We start from the raw sequence: 21487 nt of genomic DNA, 5'->3' as shown, positions 1-21487 counted from the left end.
TGTACCTCCCTTTTTAAGTAGAAGCTAGCCTCTCCTGCAAGGGTCAATAGCATCTTGGAAGATGACCACCAATGCATCCAGTATTTAAAGAGCCACTTCCATAAGTATTGTGGCATATAGATTATCAGGCCCTGGGAAACATTGTTTTGAAACATTGTGAATAATTGAGCAGGGATGGAGATCTGACTGATCATCTAGAAGTGAGAAAACTGATTAATTTTCATCACAGTCCAAAAATTGCAGTAGAAAATGTGATGGTACTTGGAACAGAAGGTACTGCCTGAAACATGGCCTTCCTGTTTAACAAATCTTATGAATGGGTTTGTTGAATCTTATCTTTTTTTCATTGTTGATACTTTTCTTCTCAATTGTTAGGAACTTGAAAACATTTCAGTGATGTTTTTCCCACTTCGAATCCCAGCTCTTAAAATTAAAACTACTCGGAAGGAACCATTTATTGGAAACCTGAAGAATGAACGTGATCTTTGGCAGCTAATTGTGAAGGAAATGTGGGCTGGGAAAAAAATGGCCGATAAGCACAAGGTTTGAAACTTTTGTTTTGAAATACGTGATGATTTAAATATCTTTTGACGTTTAAATAATAAAAATCCATTCATCAGGTATACAAAGTCCTTTCATTTAACAGAAATCTTATTGGAAGTTCTAACCTTTTCGCTTATGATCTTTAACCTCTGATTTCATGGCCTCTTTCCAGCATTTCTGTTTTACAGTATTTTCTTGCAGAAGACAGAGCAATAACAAAAGTCATATTTGAATGCTCTTTAAGAAAAGAGTCCCTAGCAGCAGCAGGTGAAAAACTATAGCTGGCTTTAAAGATCAGTATATTGATCATAAACTTGATTGTGCTACTGAAGAGGTACACACGTGGACCAGAAATGACTGGTGGTCCTTATCGATTAGAAAGAAATACATAGAATGATGGTAACATCTATATTTTGAACAAACAAGAAGTTAAGGAGGCTTAATGGTAGTAAACTGCCAAGAATGGGTGTTATCAAATCTGGAGGTGACAGAACTTGGAGATGTGCATAAAGTTTTCAGTTGTAGAAAATCCTGATAAAAGGCAGAGATGTGCGACATTACAAAGGTGCAATTAAGGAAACTTGAAGGTTACCTAGAGGACAATATTGGGATGCTTGTTTTTCCTGATGTCTGTAAATAACATAGACTTGGTGTGGAGTGGATAATTTCAAACTTTGCAGCGCAAGCCAGAGTGCCGATGGGAAGGTAAGGTAGTTTTTTTTCCTGCATAAAAACTTACCTCGTGCAGCCGGCCTTCTTGTTTTCAGCAGCAGCAGCGCGAGCCAGAGTGCTGACGGGAAGGTAAGGTTGTTTTTTTCCCTGGATAAAAAACTTACCTCGTGCAGCAGGCCTTCTTGTTTTCAGCGGCACGTGTGTGGAGAGAACACGAGCTAGGAAGGAACTGATATATTCGAGCATTGGCTAAACCTGAAACACTACACTACATCCTCCTCCTCTAACCAAAATAAAAAGTAAGGTAAGGTAAGGCATTTTTTAAATTCTTCTGGAAACCTCGAGTAGAGGGAATGGAAGCTAGGGCAGTTGCGTGCTCCTCTTGCAGGATGTGGGAGGTAAGGGTCACTGTTGGTGTCCACTCTGACTTCACCTGCGAGAAGTGCACCCAACTCCAGCTCCTCAAAAACCACATCCTAGGGAACTGGAGCTGGATGAACTCCGGATCATTCGGGAGGCTGAGTGGGTGATAGAGAGGAGTTATAAGGAGGTGGTCATACCCAAAGATACAGGAGAAAGGTAGCTGGGTGACTGTCAGGAAGGGGAAAGGGAATAGACAGACAGTGCAGGGATCCCCTGTGGCCGTTTTCCTCAATAATAAGTACACCATTTTGGATACTGTTGGGGGTGGTGGGGGAACCTACCAGGGGAAGCCCATAGTGGACAGGTCTCTGGCACTGAGCCTGGCCCGGTGGCACAGAAGGGAGGGGGGCAGAATAGGAGAGCAGTTGTAGTGGGGGATTCAATAGTAAGAGGCACAGACAGGCGGTTCTGTGGACGCGAACGAGATGAACAGATGGTATGTTGCCTCCCAGGTGCCAGGGTCCGTGATGTCTCGGATCGTGCCTTCAAGATCCTTAAGGGGGAGGGTGAGCAACGGTACCAATGACATAGGTAGAAAAAGGACAGAGAATGTGAAAAACGAGTTCAGGAAGTTAGGTTGGAAGCTGAAGTCCAGGACAAAAAAGGTAGTTATCTCTGGATTACTACCAGTGCCACGTGATAACGAGGTAAGAAATAGGGAGAGAGTGCAGCTAAACACATGGCTACAGGGCTGGTGTAGGAGGGAGGGCTTCCATTATGTGGATAATTGGAGCACATTCTGGGGAAGGTGGGACCTGTACAGTAAGGATGGGTTGCACCTGAACCAGAAGGGCACAAATATCCTGGGAGGGAGGTTTGCTTGAGCTATACAGGATGGTTTAAACTAGATTGGCAGGGGGTGGGGAACCAGATTTGTAATTCAGAGGATGAGGTATTCAGCCTTCCACCAGACACAACAGGGAGTAAGGTTGTTAATAAAGAAATGCGGTCGATGGAGTGTAATTGTGGACACAGGAATGGTTTGAAGTGTGTATGCTTCAATGCTAGAAGTATCGGAAATAAGGCGGATGAACTTAGAGCATGGGTCAGTACTTGGAGCTACGATGTTGTGGCCATTACTGAAACTTGGGGAACTCAGGGACAGGAATGGTTGTTGGAAGTTCCAGGATTTAGATGCTTTAAAAGAAATAGGGAGGGTGGAAAAAGAGGCGGGTGTGTGGCATTGCTAGTCAGGGCTAGTATAGCAGCTACTGAAAGGCAGTTTGAGAATGATTTGTCTACAGAGTCAGTTTGGGTTGAGGTCCGGAAAAAGAAAGGAGCAGTCACTTTGTTAGGGTTTTTTTTTACAGACCCTAATAGTTGCAGAGAAGTGGAGGAGCGGATTGGGAGGCAGATACTGGAAAGGTGCAGAAGTCACAGGGTTGTAGTCATGGGTGACTTCAACTTTCCAAATATTGATTGGAAACATTTTAGTTGTAATGGTTCAGATGGAGAGGATTTTGTCCAGTGCGTTCAGGAAGGATTCCTGACACAGTATGTAGATAGACCAACACGAGGAGAGGCCACTTCGGATTTGGTGCTTGGTAATGAACTGGGCCAAGTGTTAGACCTGTTGGTAGGAGAGCATTTTGGCGGTGGCGATCATAACTCTGTTACTTTTACAATAGTCATGGAAAGGGATAGGTGCATACAGCAGGGTAAGGTTTATAATTGGGGGAAGGGTAATTACAATTCTTTTAGGCAAGAACTGGGTAACGTAAAATGGGAACAGATGCTGTCAGGGAAGAGCACTATTGAAATGTGGAGATTGTTTAAGGAATGCATACTGCATGTCCCTGCTGTTTGTCCCTAGCAGGCAGGGAAGATGCGGTCGAGTGAGGGAGCCTTGATTCTCAAGAGAGGTCGAACGACTGGTTAAGAGGAAGGAGGATGCTTATGTAAGATTTAGGAAACAAGGAACGGAAAAGGCTCTAGAGGGATACAAGTTATCCAGGAAGGAGCTGAAGAAAGGGCTTAGGAGAGCTATAAGGGGGCATGAGAAAACCTTGGAAGATAGGATCAAGGAAAACTCTAAGGATTTTTACACGTTTGTGAGGAATAAGAGAATGACCAGAGAAAGGGTAGGGCCAATCAAGGATTGTAAAGGGAATGTGTGCACGGAGCCTAAAGAGGTAGGAGAGGTTCTAAATGAATACTTTTCTTCGATATTCACAACTGAGAGGGACCTAGTTGTAGAGGAGGATAGTGTGAATCAAGCTGGGAGGCTAGAGGAGGTTGCTGTTAGTAAGGAAGATGTGCCAGGAATTTTGAGGAAGTTGAAGATAGATAAGTCCCCCGGGCCTGATGGGATTTATCCAAGGATTCTATGGGAAGCGAGGGAAGAGATCGAGGGCCTTTGGCGACGATCTTTCGGTCCTCACTGTCCATGGGTATAATGCCGGAAGATTGGAGAGAAGCACATGTCATTCCTTTGTTCAAAAAAGGGAATAAGGATAACCCCGGAAATTACAGGCCAGTTAGTCTTAAATCAGTGGTGGGCAAATTATTGGAAAGGGCCCTGAGAGATAGGATATATGATCACTTGGAAAGGCACAGTTTGATTCGTGATAGATGGATTTGTGAGGGGTAGATCATGCCTCACAAACCTTATTGAATTCTTTGAAGAGGTGACCAAACACCTCTGATGAAGGTGGAGCAGTGGATGTGGTATACATGAATTTAAGTAAAGCATTTGATAAGGTTCCCCATGGTAGGCTCATGCAGAAGGTAAGGAGGCATGGGATAGGGGGAAATGTGGCAGATTGGATTCAGAATTGGCTGACCCTTAGAAGACAAAGGGTGGTAGTGGACGGAAAATATTCAACATGGTGCTCAGTTACGAGTGGTGTACCACAAGGATCTGTTCTGGGTCCTCTTCTATTTGTGATTTTTGTAAATGATTTGGATGAAGGAGTGGAAGGGTGGATTAGCAAGTTTGTGGACGATATGAAGGTGGGTCGCATTGTGGACAGCTCAGAGGGCTGTTCTAGGTTACAAAGGGACATTGATAGAATGCAGAGCTGGGCGGAGAAGTGGCAGATGGAGTTTAACCCTGAAAAGTGTGAAGTGATTCATTTTGAAAGGACAAACTTGAAAGCAGAATACAGGGTTAATGGAAAGATTCTTGGCAGTGTGGAGGAGCAGAGGGATCTTGGGGTTCATGTCCACAGTTCCCTGTAAGCTGCCACCCAGGTGGATAGAGTTGTTAAAAAGGCGTATGGTGTGTTAGCTTTCATTAATAGAGGGATTCAGTTCAAGAGCCGTGAAGTTATTGCTCCAGCTATACAAAAGCCTGGTTCAGCCACATCTGGAGTATTGTGTCCAGTTCTGTCGCCTCACTACAGGAAAGATGTGGAAACATTGGAAAAGGTGCAGAGGAGATTTACCAGGATGTTGCCTGGAATGGAGGGAAGGTCTTACGAGGAAAGGTTGAGAGAGCCAGGGCTTTTCTCTTTACAACGACGAAGGATGAGAGATGACTTGATAGAGGTGTACAAAATGATCAGAGGTATAGATAGAGTAGACAGCCAGAGACTTTTTCCTAGGGTGGAGGTAGCTATTACGAGGGGGCATAGTTTTAAAGTGAGTGGAAGTAGATACAGGGGAGACGTCAGAGGTAGGTTCTTTACTCAGAGAGTGGTAGGGGCGTAGAATGCATTGCCGGAGAGGGTAGTGAAGTCAGCCTCATTAGGGACATTTAAGCGGCTGTTAGATAGGCATATGGATGATAGTATAATGTAGGGGTGGAGGTTAGATAGACTGAACTGTGATAAGCCCTTTGTTTGAACGTACCCCCGGACTGACTGTAAACTCCCTTCACTCCATTAAGGACTAGACCCCTTTAATTTTCAATGTTTACCACATAAGCTGCTGGCATATGTTGTCAACCCCTTGATTGTTCAGTATTCTGAGCTGTGACAGGCTGCCTGTCACTCCCTCTGCACTTAAAAAAGACAATGTAAGTCAGAGAGGGCTTATTGAAGTCTGAAAACAGCCATGATGATGTGGTGAGCCTGCTGGTTTGGCATGGATGAAGGGTAGGATATGGTATTCATGGAGGATGGTGATAAATGGTAATCAGGATAGATTAAACCTGGACAATAAGCAGCGAGCCACTGCTGCCAGGTAACTGCTGTGAATATCATGTTGGGAATTGATGTCATCTCCTTCCTCAAGAAAGGAGGGGAGAATCAAGAGCTGCATAGAACAAGGCAAGATTAGATAATAATGAGAATCAAATGCATGGAAATAAAAAAATCCCAGGCCCTTATCGAGACGCTGAGCTCGTTATTTGAATCTGTAGGGGAAAATTGGAAATTCTTTTCTTGATATCAGGAATCTGAGTTTTTCCATTTATTCCCAACCTTCTCGCATTCCCCACACTGTTTGAGCCGATGGAAAATTCCATCCATAGATTCCAGACTGATTTTTTTTTTTCCTAAGATCTTGCAACTTTGACCATCCTTATTGCTAAAATCTAATGAATTATTGTGGAAGCCAGTATTGTCTCAACATGTTCAAGACATGCATATGTTTCTAATTTGCCAGTGGTGTTTTCTTAACTTCTTTTTTAGGACCCACAGTACATTCAGCAAGCACTAACCAATGTTCTGTTAATGGATGCTGTGGTTGGATGCATGCAGTCTCCTCGAGCTATTTATGCAGCTTCCAAATTGGCTTATTTTGACCAAATGAAAAATATGGGTAAGAATAAGGATAGATTTTTATTATTTTTACTGACTTTTACAATTATCTTGTTTACATATTGTGTCAATATTAATTGCTAATTGCAACTTAAACATGAATATAAAAATGCAGCCAACGATAATTTAGAGTCATAGAGTCATACAGAAAGGCCCTTTAGCCCAAGTGTTCATGCTGACCATGTTTCCTAAACTGAACTGTCCCTTTTTCCTGCGTTTGGCCTATATCCTTCTAAACTTTTCCTATCCATATACCTGTCCTAATGTCTTTTAAATGTTGTAATTGTACTCACTTCTACCAATGTCTGTGGCAGCTTATTCCATGTACGCATCACCCTCTGAAAAAGTTGCCCTTCAGGTCACTCTTCAGTCTTTCCCCTCTAACCTTAAACCTATGCTCTCTAGTTTTGGACTCCCCTACCTTTGAGAAAAGACCTTGGCTATTTACCTTATCTATGCCCCTCATGATTTTATAAACCACTATAAGGTCACCCCCGCCAGCCTCTTACGCTCCAGGGAAGAAAGTCCCAGCCTATCTAGCCTCTCCTTATAACTCTAACCTTCCAGTCTTGGTAACAACCTTGTAGATCTTTTTTGCACACTTTCCAGTTTAATAACATCCTTCCAATAGTAGGGTGACCAGAATTGTACACAGGACTCCAAATGTGGCCTGACCAATGTCTTGTACAGCTGTAACATGACATCCCAGCTCCTGTACTCAGTGCTCTGACCAATGAAGGCAAATGTGCTAAACACCTTCTTCATTGTGTACCTGTGACGCCACTATCAAGGAACCATATGTCTCATTGTTTGACAATACTCCTCAAGGCCCTACCATTAACCCTAAGATCTGCCCTGGTTTGTCTTTTCAAAATGCAACATCTCACATTTATCTGAATTAAACTCCATCTGCCATTCCTTGGTCCACTGGCCCAGCTGATCAAGATCCTACTGTAGTCTTTGATAACCTTCTTTACTGTCCACCACACCATCAATTTTGGTGTCATTCATGCTAGCCATGCCTCCTATGTTCTCATCTAAATTTTTTATATAAATTGTGAATAACAGTGGACCCAGCACCGATCCTTGTGGCACACCACTGGTCACAGGCCTCCAGTCTGAGCAACAAATCTCTGCCACCACCCTCTGTTATCTACCATCAAGCCAATTTTGTATCCAGTTGGCTAGCTGGATTCCATGTGATCTAACCTCACCAATCAATCTAACATGCAAAACCTTGAGAAAGGCTTCACTATAATCCATGTAGACAACATCTATTGCTCTGCCTTATCATCTTGGTCATCTCTTCAAAAAAAACTCAATCAAATTTGTGAGACATGATTTCCTACGCACAAAGCCATGCTGACGATCCCTAATCAGTTCTTGCCTTTCCAAATACATGTAGATCCTGTCTCTCAGAATCCCATAGAATCACTACAGTGTAGAAGCAGGCCCTTTGGCCCAACAAGTCCACATCCCACCCAGACCCATCCCCCTATAACCCACCCTATCTGCACATCCCTGAACACTATAGGCAATTCAGCATGGCCAATCCACCTAGCCTGCACATCTTTGAACTGTGGGAGGAAACCGGAGCACCTGGAGGAAACCCACGCAGACACGGGGAGAATATGCAAACTCCACACAGACAGTTGCCCAAGGCTGGAATCGAACCCAGGCCCCTGGTGCTGTGAGGCAGCAGTGGTAACCACTGAGCCACCATGCTGCCCACCACAGAGCCATCGTGCCACCCACAATTCCCCTCCAACAATTTACCCACCACTGACGCTAGGCTCACTGGTTTGTAGTTCCCTGGCTTTTCCTTGCAGCCTGTTGTAAATAATGGCACAGCGTTAGCCAGCCTCCACTCTTCCAGCATTTCATTTCTGGCTGTCACTGATACAAATATCTTTGCTAGGGGCCCTGCAATTTTTTCCTTAGCTTAAAACAACATTCCGGGATACACTTGATCAGGTCCCAGAGATTTATCTAGCTGACCTCCAGCACCTCCTGTTCTGTAGTGTGGATTCTTTTCAAGACATGCTTATAGAAATGCCTTACAGAAAACCAACTTTAGTATGTTGACAGGCTCCTCTTTATTCACGTACAGTATACTCAAATTCATGAGGAAATTGTGTACATTTTTGTGACCTAAATTGAAGAAAACGGCTGATGCCCAATTTTTAAAAAATAATGAAACACACAGCTGCTACATGCAGAGACTGGGTAGTTAATGGATGTTGTGTTCTCATGTGTTCAAACTCAAAGGTGAGGTGAGAGTGTCTGTCCTTGACATCAATGCTACATTTGTTGAGTGTGGAAACAAGGAGACCTAAGAAAGTATAGTCAATGGTAAAACTTTCCACAGGTTGGAGACATCTGGTGCAAGGGAAGATAGTTGTGGTTGTTGGAAATCCATCATCTCAGCTGTGCAGGAGTTCTTCAAAGTAGCGTCCAAGGCCCAAACATCTTCAACTGCTTCATCAATGACCTTCCCTTAATTAAATGGTCAAAAGTGGAAATGTTCAATGATGATTGCACAATGTTCAACACTGTTCAACACTCTTCAGATACTGAAGCAGTCCATGTTGAAATGCAGCAAGATGTAGATTGTTTAGGCCAGAAATGGGCTGAGAGGCAGCAAGCTATTACTCGATTTAATGGTGAAATCTGGCCAGGACTTCAACCAACAGTGGTCTGACACTGGGGTCGGAGGTGTCCAGGGTTCGATCTTTGAGTAGTGTTGTTCTTCAAAATTCTGCTGTTGTTGTGTTGTTCTGTTATTTGATTCTTATACAGATTTTCATCCTTCGGTCTCTGAGGTGATATACTAATGATTTCTTTACAGTCTTTCATCCAAGTTACTGCAAGACTGCAGCTGGCTTCCTCATCAAAAATAATTTCTTTGTTTCTTGTTACATTTGACATTGACTGACAGTCTGTTTGAAGCCGTAGCTTTCCTGTGGTTAACTCCTTAAATTCTTTTGCAGGGCAATCCTTGTCCTTTGTGGCCATAAAGCATCCAGTTTATCAAGCAAGTGTCAAAGCAGTTTTGTTTATGTAGTCTCACCAAGACATGGCTAATTTCTTGAGTCTCTGTGTAACAGCTTGTCTTTGTACCTAAACAGTTTATTTCAGACAGAGTTATTGCTGTGTGTTATAGTTTATCTTCTGTTGATTCATTCAGTCCATGAACAGTTATTAAAGTTCTGAACTATGGACCATCTATACAAACATTGTGGCTACAAGATCAGGTCAGAGGTTAAGAATCCTACAGCAAGTAAGTCATCTATAAGGTGGAAGTCCGGAGTGTTTTGGAATACTCTACACTTGCTTGGAAGAGTGCAGCTCTACAACACTCAAGATGCTTGACACTTGGAATTCACTAAAGCTCCTGAGATAGCACCTGAAAAACCCATGACCATTGTCGTCTAGAAGGACAAGGACAGCAGATTAATGGGAACACTACCACCTACAAGTTCCCCTGCAAGCCACTCACCAGCCTGACTTGGAAATATATCACCATTCCTTCAGTGGCACTGGGTCAAAATTCTGGAAGTCCCTCCCTTATGGTATTGTAAGTGTACCTACTCCAAATGGACTGCTATGGTTCAATGAGGCAGCTCACCATCACCTTCACAAGGGCAACTAGGAATGGGCAATAAATGCTGGCCAGCCAGCAATAACTAAATCCCATGAATGAATAACAAAAAAAAAATTATTCAATGTTTTTGTCTTTCCATTGTGTTTTACTAATTATTTGTTTATTGACCATTTTCTGATATTAGACTTCTGTGTCCAATTTCAGTTGTACTTTGAATTTTTTCTAGTGCTTCCTAAAACAACTTCAGAGACTTTGAAACACAAAATAAATCCTTCTGCTGGTCAAACAAGTCCTCAGGCTGTGAATGCACTTTTGTATACACCAGGTAAGAAAAATAAATCAATTATTTTGTAATGAGATATTGCATAAGTGTGTTGAGCTAATAGATTAGATTTTGAAATTGTAATGGAGATGCAAAGCTTTTTGTTGTCATTACTTCAATGAAACTGACTGCACACTTGCAGAGTAGTATGAATAAATTCACCTGTTGCTGTTAGTGAACTTCTATCCTCTTTTCAGGCCCCTTGACTGCAATTAACAGGAAATCTATGAATTGATGCAAAAATCCAATCTTAGGCTGTTTGTCTCTTGAAATATATTTGAAAAGTTTACACCTTGTTAAATCTTAATCCAATCAAATTTATTTTGCTGCATTAAATTTCAAATTAAAAGTGCTTGGCGTCCTGGTTTGGTCTCTGGTGAGGATACTTCACTGTGATTAGCTATTAACCTGCTTACTAATATCACTGCTATTGCACCACTGAAGATCCCTGTGGATTGCCACTCATTTCATCAGGAAAGAGGAAGTCTGTGCCAGAGTTTCTCTGGGTCAGAAATGTGATTTCTGACCTTGTCCACCCCAGTCCAACACCAGCACCTCCACATCAGTTTCTCTGGGTCAGTGTTTCTGTCATCTATTTCTCCACTATAGTCCTGTTTTGATGCTGGGAAATTGGGTGTGACCACAGACTGGGATGGGATGAAATGGCATTGAAGACAGTGAGAAGGGTTGGCAGTGATAGGGGTAGGAGCTTGAAGAGCAAACAACAAAGTTCCTTTTCCCCCGCCATTTTTGCATGCTCTGCTGAATACAACGATCAGGCCTCTGAGCTTATTTCTTTAGGCTGTGGCTCACTGCACCTCGGCAAGACAAAAAGTTGCCTGCACGTCATCAGGCATTGGAGCTGATGCCAAGGCTGGTATACCAAAGTGAATGTTTCGCATCACCCATGAATCCTCAGAGGAGGGAGAGCTCTAGAATCATAGAATCCCCAATCCTCTGAAAAGCATCCCAATTCCCCCCCCACCCTATCCCCATAACTCTGCATTTAACATGGCTAATCCACCTAGTCTGCACATTCTTGGACACTGTGGGGCAATTTAGCATGGCCAATCCACCTAACCTGCACATCTTTGTGACTGTAGGAGGAAACCCACAAAGACATGAGGAAAATGTGCAAACTCTGCACACACAGTCACCCAAGGCTGGAATCAAATCTGGGTCCCTGGCACTGAGGCAGCAGTGTTAACCGCTGAGCCACCATGCCATTTGTAATGCTAATTGCTTGTCCTGCAGCCACACTGGGAATTGTGACCCACAGTTTGGGAACATGTGTACTAGCACCTTGAGGACATCATTCTTCGAAGTGTATGCTGCTATTTTGTTGCTGAACAAAAAAAAAAACTGGACAATTACATTTGTGTCAGACCTTCTAAAATTGAATGAGTTTATTATGGTTTGAAGGACCATCAGTTTCCATGGTTTTATGTTGCATTGTGAAAAATTACATGTTCTAAATCACAAATTACACACTTCACTCTGCTAGGTCATCGAACACATCTAGAAGAAGACGAAAATGCAAATCCAATATTATGGTGCGCATTAAGTGAAGGAAAAGTAGTGCTCTTTAATGCAACAACATGGTCCATTCAGCAGCACAGTATTCAAGTGGGAAGCTTGAAATTGGTGAGTTGAAATGTTTTAAAACATATGAGAGGACATTGAAGGCAAATTAAGTATAATATGAAAAATATTGGACAAGTACATTGCTGATGCACAACAATGTGCAGTTTCTGACTTTCTATATAACTAATCATGTTAACATTTAATGGAACGATGCTCCTGTTTACCACAGGCATTAGGTTACTATATAAACTTACGTGAAAGTTTCCACGATTTTGTTTTGCTTAAAAACTTTTGTTTTTTTCCATGTGCATTATGTAAAAATTGACTTAAGTTTTTCAGTGATTAATGTCCAAAAATATCACAAAGTATAATCTTTCCAATCACATCAAAATTCTCAATTTATTATTCACGAACAAAGTTAATCACCATATCCCTTGTCAATGAAGTATATTGCTTGTCAGTGGAAGCAGAATGAATGTAGACTGATTTTGAATTTTAGGAGAAACAACTTACAGATCAGAGCAGTAAAGCAAACGTCTTACACAGAGATACCCAACCTCCAGAGCAAACATTAAAGCAATGGCTGGGCTTTGTGACCTAAACTGTTGCCATCAACATTGCAGAAGCGTGTGCTCTTGCAAATACAAGTCAAAGAGTCATAGAGTCCTACAGCATGGAGACAGGCCCTTTGACCCAAACGGGTCTATGCCAACCAAAATGCCTATCCACGTTAATCCATTTCCCTGCACTTGGCCCATATCCTTCTAAACCTTTCCTATCCGTGTATTCATTCAAATGCCTTTTAAATGTTGTTAATGTACCCGCCTCAACCACTTCCACTGGCAGCTTATTCCATATGGGTACCTAGAATACATGACCCTCAATCCCGTGTGCTTTAATATTACACACTAATCTCACATGGGACTTGTTGAAAGCCTTTTGAAAGTTGAAATAAACCATATCCACTGGTTGTCTCTCATCAACTCTACTAGTTACATCCTTGAAAACATTCCAGTGGATTTTTCAAGTGCGATTTGTCTTTTGTCAGTCCATACTGACTCTGTTTGATTCTGTCACTGTTTTCCAAGAGGTGTGTTATTAAATCTTTTATCATGGACTCTAGCATTTTCCCTGCTACCAACAACAGGCTGACTTGTCATAATTCCTGCTTTTCTCTCTTGCTTTTTTAAATGGAAGGTTACATTAGCTACTCTCCAATCTATAGTAAGTGTTACAGAGTCTATAAAATCTTGGAAGATGACACCTATGCATCCACAATTTCTAGGGCCACTTCCGTAAATACTGTGCAATGTAGCTTATCAGGCTCTGGGAAATATAGTTTGAAAAAATTGCAAATAATTGAGCAGGGAGAGAGACCTGACTGATCATATAGAAATGAGAAAATTGATTAATTTTCATCACAGTCCAAAAATCGCGGTATAAAATGTGATAGTACTTAGAACAAAATGTAGTCCCTGAGACTTGTCTTTCTGTTTAACAGCTTTTATGAATTGTTACAACTTGATACTTTTATTACTTGAAAGTTAGCCACTTTTGTTATTAATTTATTTTCAGAACTGTATGTTGGCAGTGGAGTTCAGCCAAGTTTGGGTTGGTTCACAAGATTCCTCTATTTACATTATCAATACTCATAGCATGTCTTGCAACAAGCAACTGACTGAACATTTCAGTGATGTCACTGACATGGTCTTGGAGGATAAGGGCTCAAAGTTCAGGTATTGTACCTAAAACAAGTATGTTCTTATTGTCTAGAAGTTGGATTTAGAGCTTTGAAATTGCAATATTTGAAGAGAATATATGAATAATGTATGAATTAATACAGCATGCTGTAATATTTGAGTAAGCATTTTTGATTAGTTTGTGTTAAGTAATGAAATAATAAAGGTTTTGTATTTCTAGTCAAAAGCAAGTGTATTCATGCAGTCTAGATGGAAGAATCATTGGCTGGGACGTGCACACATTAGAGATAAAGACTAATTTTCAGTTGTCCAACTGCCACAAGCTAACTGCCATTAAACTTCACAATTCTATGCTCTGGTGTTGTGAGTATTAGCTATATTTTTACTTTCTTTAAACTTTCTCAAAGTCTTACATCAAGACAAATTGTGCATGTAAATAATATATTTGTTTAAATTACACAGAAGATCATAGTATTTAATTACAAATCACATATTTCCTCAGAGTTGTAATAATCCAATTCATTTAACAATTGCATTCTGCATTTTTTTGACTATCGTTTATATGGTGGAATGTTTCCTTATATTTGATACCTTACATAGTTTTCACTTAATTGTGGAACGGTTGTCACATAGAAAGACACCATTTGACTTATCAGTTTGATGCTGATCCTCTGCCAGAGAAATTTAGGAAGTTCCACTTCCTGGCCCTTTCTGTGTATCCCAGCGAGGTTTTCTTTTCCATTCAGGTTTTATGCAATTCTGTTTTAAACACCACAGCTGAACCTGTCTCCATCACAAACCAGATTCAAACTGTCACTACACAAAAAAGTTTTTCTCATGTTACCATTGATTCTTTTCCCAATCACTTTAAATCTGTGTCCTCTGGTTCTTGATCCATCTACCAATGCGAGCAATTTCTCCATATCTGTTCAATCTAAGTCCCTCATGATTTTGAACACATCTATCAAATCTCTTTCAGCCTTCTCTTTAAAAATATTCTCCCTAAAGCCTTCAGGTCCCTTCTAAAATATGATGTCTAAAGATCTTGGTTGAGATTGAACGAGTGTTGTTTAAAGATTCATTATAACTTCCCAGCTTTTGATCTCTGCTGTATAAATTTCTCTAGTGGTAAACTGTTTTCTTTTCTGGCTAATGTTTCCTATCACACAGCTAATTCAGAATGCATGTTGCCACTGTCCCATTTATTCAATGGGCTTCAACCTTGCTATTAACCCTGTTGGGTGATGCCCTGCTTCATACCTTTTGAGACTCATATGATAATGAATTGCCTTGCCTCCATTACTGCTCTCTGTTATGCCCTCAAAAAGCTCAATCAAATTAAATCGTTGTCTATGGTATTAGTATTTCAAGCTTGTCTGCCCTGAATCTATTAGGTATAGGAGACGCACTGCTGGAAGTGAAAAAAAATGGGCAACTATTACGAAGAGTGACGTTATTGGAAAATCCAAAAGGGCGTCATGTCCAATTTAGCAGTTTCCTTGCCTTTCCTGAGGTAGGCTGAAACAATTAAATTTTGACACAACAAAAGTAAAAACAATATATTGCTGATGCTGGAGATTTGAGGTAAAATCAGAAAGTGCTAGAGAAACAACAGGTCCAGCAGCATCTCTGGAGGGAGAGAAAGTGGGAGAACTAAAGTTAACATTTCAAGTCCAGTTGAAATTGGAAAATCAACTCTGTTTTTCTCTCCGTATTTGCTGCCAGGGTTTCTAGGTTTCTCTAGTGCTTTGTACGACATATTGAGGCTTCGTGGAGAGCCCAGACAACCATTAACCCTCTGGGAATATCTGAACCCAGCTTCATTTACTGAAGGATGGAACAGGTGTTTAAAATGGTGGATTTCTGAGTGTTGCTAATTTGCCACCTGGCAGAAATTTCTTATCCTTACTGATTCCATCCCTGTTTCCACCCATGTTGGAAGATCACAGACATGAAGCATTAACTGTTCCTCCACATTTGCTGCCTGAACCTGCAGAGTATTTCTGACATTTTCTGATTTTGTTTTAAATTTCCAGAGCACATTACATATTTTACTCAACTAGAATATTTACTTATTATACAAAAAAATCTGTGTTCATTAAACATTGAGTAAAGAAATGAAGAATATTGTTAATGATAAGAAAAGAAGCTCTGCTAATAGTACTGATTTTGCGTAAACTTGGCTGCATTAGAAACACTTAATTGAAGAAAATGGGCATCTATTTGCTGCAGTGAAATTGTGAGAAAAGTGCATCATTTTTGAGCAAGTCAGCTTGTTGGAGGGACACTTCTGCATTTTTATATATACATATATGTGTGTTTTTTATATATATATTATATGCAATTTTTTTAAATTACTGGGCTTGTAGCAACAGAAGCAGTAGTCTTGAACAAGTGTTTTGAGATTAACCTTAAGTGGAATGAGCCAGTAATGACTGTTCTACATATTGTCTCCTTTTAATAATTTGCTGGTATATTTTCTCTTTAGGAAAATCAGTTGGTGACAGCATGTGCTGATAAAGGAGAAGTTTGTATTTGGGATATGAAGAATCTATCAAAACCCATGCAAAAGATCCAGCTTCAGGCCTGCAAGAGCATTAATTGTATGATACGTGTTAAAAATCAGGTAATTACATAACTTCAATTTCAAGTTTATTTAAGGAATGGAAAATGTATGGTGCATGGTAGTGTTATTGGAGTTCAAACCATTTCAGTTCATTTTTCTCAGTACCACCTTGTTGAGTCTTAATCAGAGCTACTGTTATCAACCATAATGTGTCAACTTTCTCCCCATAGTAACTAACAAAAACTATATTGGGGATTTTCTCACCACTTTACTCATTCTGGTCAAGTGATTTAAAGCTCCGGTGGTAAAGTTGGCTCTCATCATTAGTCCACTGTTTCATGGTTTAAATGATTGTTGTTTTTACAGACTGTTAAAAGAAATTATCAAGCATGTTCAAATTATTGAAAAAAAGCAAATTAAATAATATTTTAAAGTTCAATAGATTTATTTTCTACAAATTCTTTCATTTAATACATATTGACTGTAATGTGTGCATGTGTTTTAGATTTTAAAATTAATTTTTAATAAATTTGCTTAAGTGATGTTAGAAGTAATGCTTGTTGCGTTCTACCATTGATTTTATTTTTCTTCATGATTTTAATTTATTTTTCTTTTTTTTTTCAAAAAAAATCTTTAAATGCGGAAGCGCCAAATACCCTGCACCAGGGTTTGCAAGTCACATTCTCAAGTATCCTCTGAATTTTTGATTAGAACTGGCTCTAGAATTGTACAGACACAAAACCTTCTGCAACAATCATGAAAAATTTGGCACTGTCTGCTGTGGGCAACTGCACTTGTGCACTACTCCGGAGACACTAATGAGCATGATTCCAGACCCATTGCGTCTTCATGTAAAAATTCAATGATGTCATACATAAAGTCTGCACTGCGTATGCACAGAGAAGACGCGCAATATTGAAATGGGGGTCAGTGGGGGGAAGAAGTGAGGAAGCAGGAGGACGGGGAAAGCGAGGAGATGTGACTTGAGATATAAGGAGAAGCGGGGCATTTGAAGCGTGAGTGAATCCACGAGGGAGAGTGAGAGGAGTAAGGAGGGTTTGGGGGCCTTCCTCCCTTCCATATTCACGGCCAGATCTCTGTCTACCCAACCCCTTATTTAAATTTACATGAGAATTTAAGTGGTGCACAGCCTGCGTGCGCTGGTGTTAACAGACAAAGCTGAAAGATTTAATCATCTCTTTATGTGCTACTCTGTCTTCTGCCCATTTCCTGTCTGTTAAGTTGAACTCATCCAAAACTCTGCCTGAATTCACACCAAGTTAATCATACCAGACCTTTGCTAACATATATTGTGCCCTGGTTTGGCAATAACTTGTGTTTTGATCTCCGCAGATTGTTATGTGGACAAATCAGGTCCCACTTGGGCACCTGTCTTGATAAACAATGTTCTATTTGTTCTTTTTTAACTAAGTGGTTCCTCGCTAAAACATAAGCAGGCAATTCTATTGATTTTGCTTGAAAATAAATCAGACTTTTGTTGCAAAAGAAATTTATCTGAAATAGAATAATCCAAATTATCTACCTCTTTGTTCTTCTTTAAGTTTTTCTTTGGCTAACTCATTTTCTATAACTACTTTATACCTGGAATTAAAGTTTTCTTAATTTCATCTCTTTGTATTTCTCTCTGCTTTTCTTTCTCCTCTCTTTCCATTGTTCTCCAATTTTCTTTCTCCTCTGTCTTTTCATTTCTCTTTCTAGAAGTCCAGTTTTTATTTTGAACTGTTTCCTTTCTAACAATTCTAAATGTGGTATAACCACTGGAAATATCTATCCTGACAAACTCCTAATTTTAAGTATCTTCAATATATCTGCTGAATTCCTTTAGCTTAGCTTTAGTCAAAGGTTGTAAATAATCCACTGTAAATCTTCCACTTCCAGAAAACTCTTAATAACTTCTAAGCCATCATCAAACCGTGTGCAATAAATTTCACCACAGCAAAGCTAATTTGAACCTAGAGCCACTCTGTTACTTTGACAAGATAGACACAGACCCCTGTTAAACAAAATGAATTCGGAGCTCTCGGATGAACCTCCACTTGTTATTGTCTCTGTGAAATATCACAGGTTCAGCCAGAATTACCGCTTTTCTGATGCTACCTAATGCTCATCTAAACAAATTTTTAAATCCGTAGGAATGCTATTTCTGAATTCTTCCATGGTTAAAATTTCCCCTACGTTCTCAATTTTTTTCTCTAGTTTAAGTGATCTAAACCATGGATCCCAAAATATTTCGTTCTCCTGTAAAAAAAATCCACAACTATCTAATTAGGTTTCTCTCATGTCATCATAAATTTCAATTGATAAACTTCAGGCACAAGCTCATAAGCATTGAGTATTGCCTGTCTGACAGTTCCAAACACTGCAGGGTGTTGTTCTGACAGGCTGGCATACAGTCTTAGCTATACCTGTCAAAACACTCTGTAAGCTCTTTTGGTAACTTCATCTGTCTAGTGATTTTCAACTCCATCTTCATTCAATTTAGCATTGAGTGTAGATTCTTGGATCAATCAAATCTCTCATTGGAATTCCAATGATTCTCCAATTAATATTTTCTCTTCCATTAACCCCACTCAAAGACAAATAGCATCATTAACCAGAATCAGTGACTGACTTGCTCCAGTCTATCTGTATTCATGTTGGTTTACCTTTATTTCGAAGCATAAAGAGATAACTGCCCTTTTGAGATAAAATATTCTCAACTTCCAGTGGTCTGAGCAGTGTGTTCCTTGATCATGTGCATACGGGTTGCTATTATGTTGGTAAGGTTTCATTTGCTGATTTATCTTCTATCAGCTTGTTTAATAGTATTGCTTTAAGTTGGCTATTGAGGGCTTTTGTGGCACTGTGATTGCCCCTTACCTCTGAGCCAGAAGGCCTGGGTTTGAGTCTTATCTGCCCCAGTGGTGTGTAATAACACCTGAACAAGTTGATTAGAAAATATCTTAAGCTGGCCTTTGTGTGGTCAAATATCATCTGGATCCCAATTTTAGCCCCTTTGCATTCAAGTGTTTTTTCCCATTATTTGGAGAGAAATATTTTTAACTGTGTTAGATTTCCTTGACTTATGTGGAAGTATGTTTCTTTTTTCCAGTTTCAAATACAAAAACAATTGATAAGATTGACTATTGACTATTTTCTGCATGAAAATTTCTACTTACAAAAAAAGTGAACTTTAATATTGTATAACAAAATCACAGTTCTTCAATAAAGCATAGAGTTTAGGCATTGCTAATAGTACTATGCTGAAACTGGTTAATACTGTGTTGAAAGGAATATAGCTGACTAATAATATGATTTTTAAAAATCTCTTTCAGCTCTGGATTGGAGGCAAAGGATCAGACAAAGTGAGAGGGAAAATCTATGTGGTAGACACAATCACATGCAATGTGGAAAAGGAACTGGTAGCTCATGTAGACATGGTTCGAGCACTGTGTAGTATTGAAGACAGATATGTTATTAGTAGTGCTGGCAAAGAAGATGGGAAAGTTGCCATCTGGAATGTGGGGTAATTTATCATCTTGCATGCATTTTACCTCAATGATGCTATAGTGTTGAACTTTGAACTTTGCTTATTTGAGGGAAGCATGCAATTCCTATACTTTGGCCCAGCTGTTTAATAATACTTTTAAAAGTGTATCTGAAACAGGAACAAAGTACTACAAAAATTACTTAATGCATGCAACAATGAGACCTGAAAATATTTTTATTTTGTACGGAATCATTAGGAATCTGCACTAATACAGAATAGTAGTGAATTTTTCACTTTGATTCGTGCATTGGTACAAGCTGCCTCTTGAAATTACATGGTGCAGACAAAAAATTGTTTCAAACTGGTGCTAAAGTGGAATGATTTGGGCTAGCTTGAATTGTATTAATACCATTGTGCAACTGACCATAACTTACTTCCTACTTCACATGAATTAACCAAAGAAATACTAATCAGATTGCCAAATATGCAAAGTCCATAGATCAGGCAACATCTGCAGAGAGAAATATTTCAGGTCAATAACCCAACTTGCTATGTGTTTTCAGCACCTGTTCTTATTTCAGAGTTTCTGTATCCATGGTACTTTGCTAGTATTTGATTGCAACAATTTTGTGCACATTTTGCAATTTATTACTCAATTTTTTCATTTTTTATTATATATTCACAGTTGCTAGGCCATTGCTTTGGGGTCATCCTACAAAACTAAATTTATGTAGGGAATGAGGAATTTAAAAGTGAAGCAAAGGTTTGGGAGCAGAAATCAAAGTTGAGCTTGAATATTAGACGGAATATGGTTAATATTGTGAATAAGCTGTTTTGTATGCTTTTTTTCCCTGCAAGTTTGTAGTGCTATATAATAGAATGTACAGAATCTGAAAATATTTTTGTGGTCCATCTGCTCAATCCAGTTGCCTAGGATATAACACCAATATTTTTTTACAAGTATTTTGAAAAGTACAAAATGTCAATGCAACACCAAGCAGTTTTTTGAGCTTTGAACCTTAACTGTTGAAGGGCGATTGTATAAAACATCACTGCCTGTAGCGCATTCGTCCATATACTTCTATGTCTATATGTATAATTGTATAAATTTTAATATTTTTGATCAGACATATTTAAAATAATCTGTAAAGTAGGCATAGAACACAATTCACTGCCTTGCATCTTTTGTCTATTATGTTATGTTTAATGTATACAGGCTGCTAATTGCAGAGCAATATTCAACTATTATTAATTTTTCTTAAGTAAAAACAACCCACCTACCACAACATTCTGTAGAATATTACAACATTACCAATTCCTTCCCACTCATATCAGTAAACCTGTTATAATGCTCTGATTGATTTAAATGTGCTTGAAATAAAACCATAAGAAAGTGAAACTTGAGGTTTGCGAATGCCTTGTGAGCCCCAGAAATTATTAAATAACAACCAACCGTGCTGGAGCTGCAGGTTGCTCTCTGATTCAGCATTGACTAGAAGGCATGTCATGGATTGGCAGAAATTGCACTAGTTACATACATGGTGTACTGTGCTTATGATCTAAAAATATTTCACCTAGTGTGATACACTAAAGTCTCAACTTCAAGATGAAAGTACCCCATCAGTGTTTATATTCCCAATGTTGAAATTCAGTATTTTGTAATTAGTGCTGGATTGAGTAAATTAGAAAGTAGTTTCTTCTGAGTAAAGAGCAGTGATACACTGTTATGCATTACAGTTTTAAAAAAAAGGAAAATCTTTGTTTTGCTAATTATGGAGCCATTGATTCATACAGCACAGAAACAGACCCTTTGGCTCAACTTGTCCAAACTCACCAGACATACTGATCTGACCTAGTCCCATTTGGCAGCATTTGGTTCA

The 21487-nt window shown here is 39.6% G+C and overlaps 1 protein-coding gene across 3 annotated transcripts in view; it reads left to right on the top strand.

Annotated features, from left to right (window-relative positions):
- The window catches only part of dennd3a (DENN/MADD domain containing 3a), an 85379-nt gene extending 63892 nt beyond the window's left edge, over positions 1-21487 (top strand). For all 3 annotated transcript variants that reach the window (XM_048595968.1, XM_020512990.2, XM_048595967.1), the window contains 9 exons: positions 376-543; positions 6213-6342; positions 10172-10270; positions 11772-11911; positions 13427-13587; positions 13772-13914; positions 14946-15064; positions 16040-16177; positions 19453-21487. In XM_048595968.1, coding sequence (XP_048451925.1) covers positions 376-543; positions 6213-6342; positions 10172-10270; positions 11772-11911; positions 13427-13587; positions 13772-13914; positions 14946-15064; positions 16040-16177; positions 19453-19647 — 1293 coding nt within the window. In that variant the 3' untranslated portion in view covers positions 19648-21487. The remainder of the gene's footprint in view (positions 1-375; positions 544-6212; positions 6343-10171; positions 10271-11771; positions 11912-13426; positions 13588-13771; positions 13915-14945; positions 15065-16039; positions 16178-19452) is intronic.

Source organism: Rhincodon typus, chromosome 4 (genome assembly GCF_021869965.1).
Source record: "Rhincodon typus isolate 14 chromosome 4, sRhiTyp1.1, whole genome shotgun sequence".
Lineage (NCBI taxonomy): Eukaryota > Metazoa > Chordata > Chondrichthyes > Orectolobiformes > Rhincodontidae > Rhincodon > Rhincodon typus.
The sequence above is the reverse complement of the archived record's forward strand: the minus strand, read 5'-3'. Positions and strand labels throughout refer to the sequence as shown.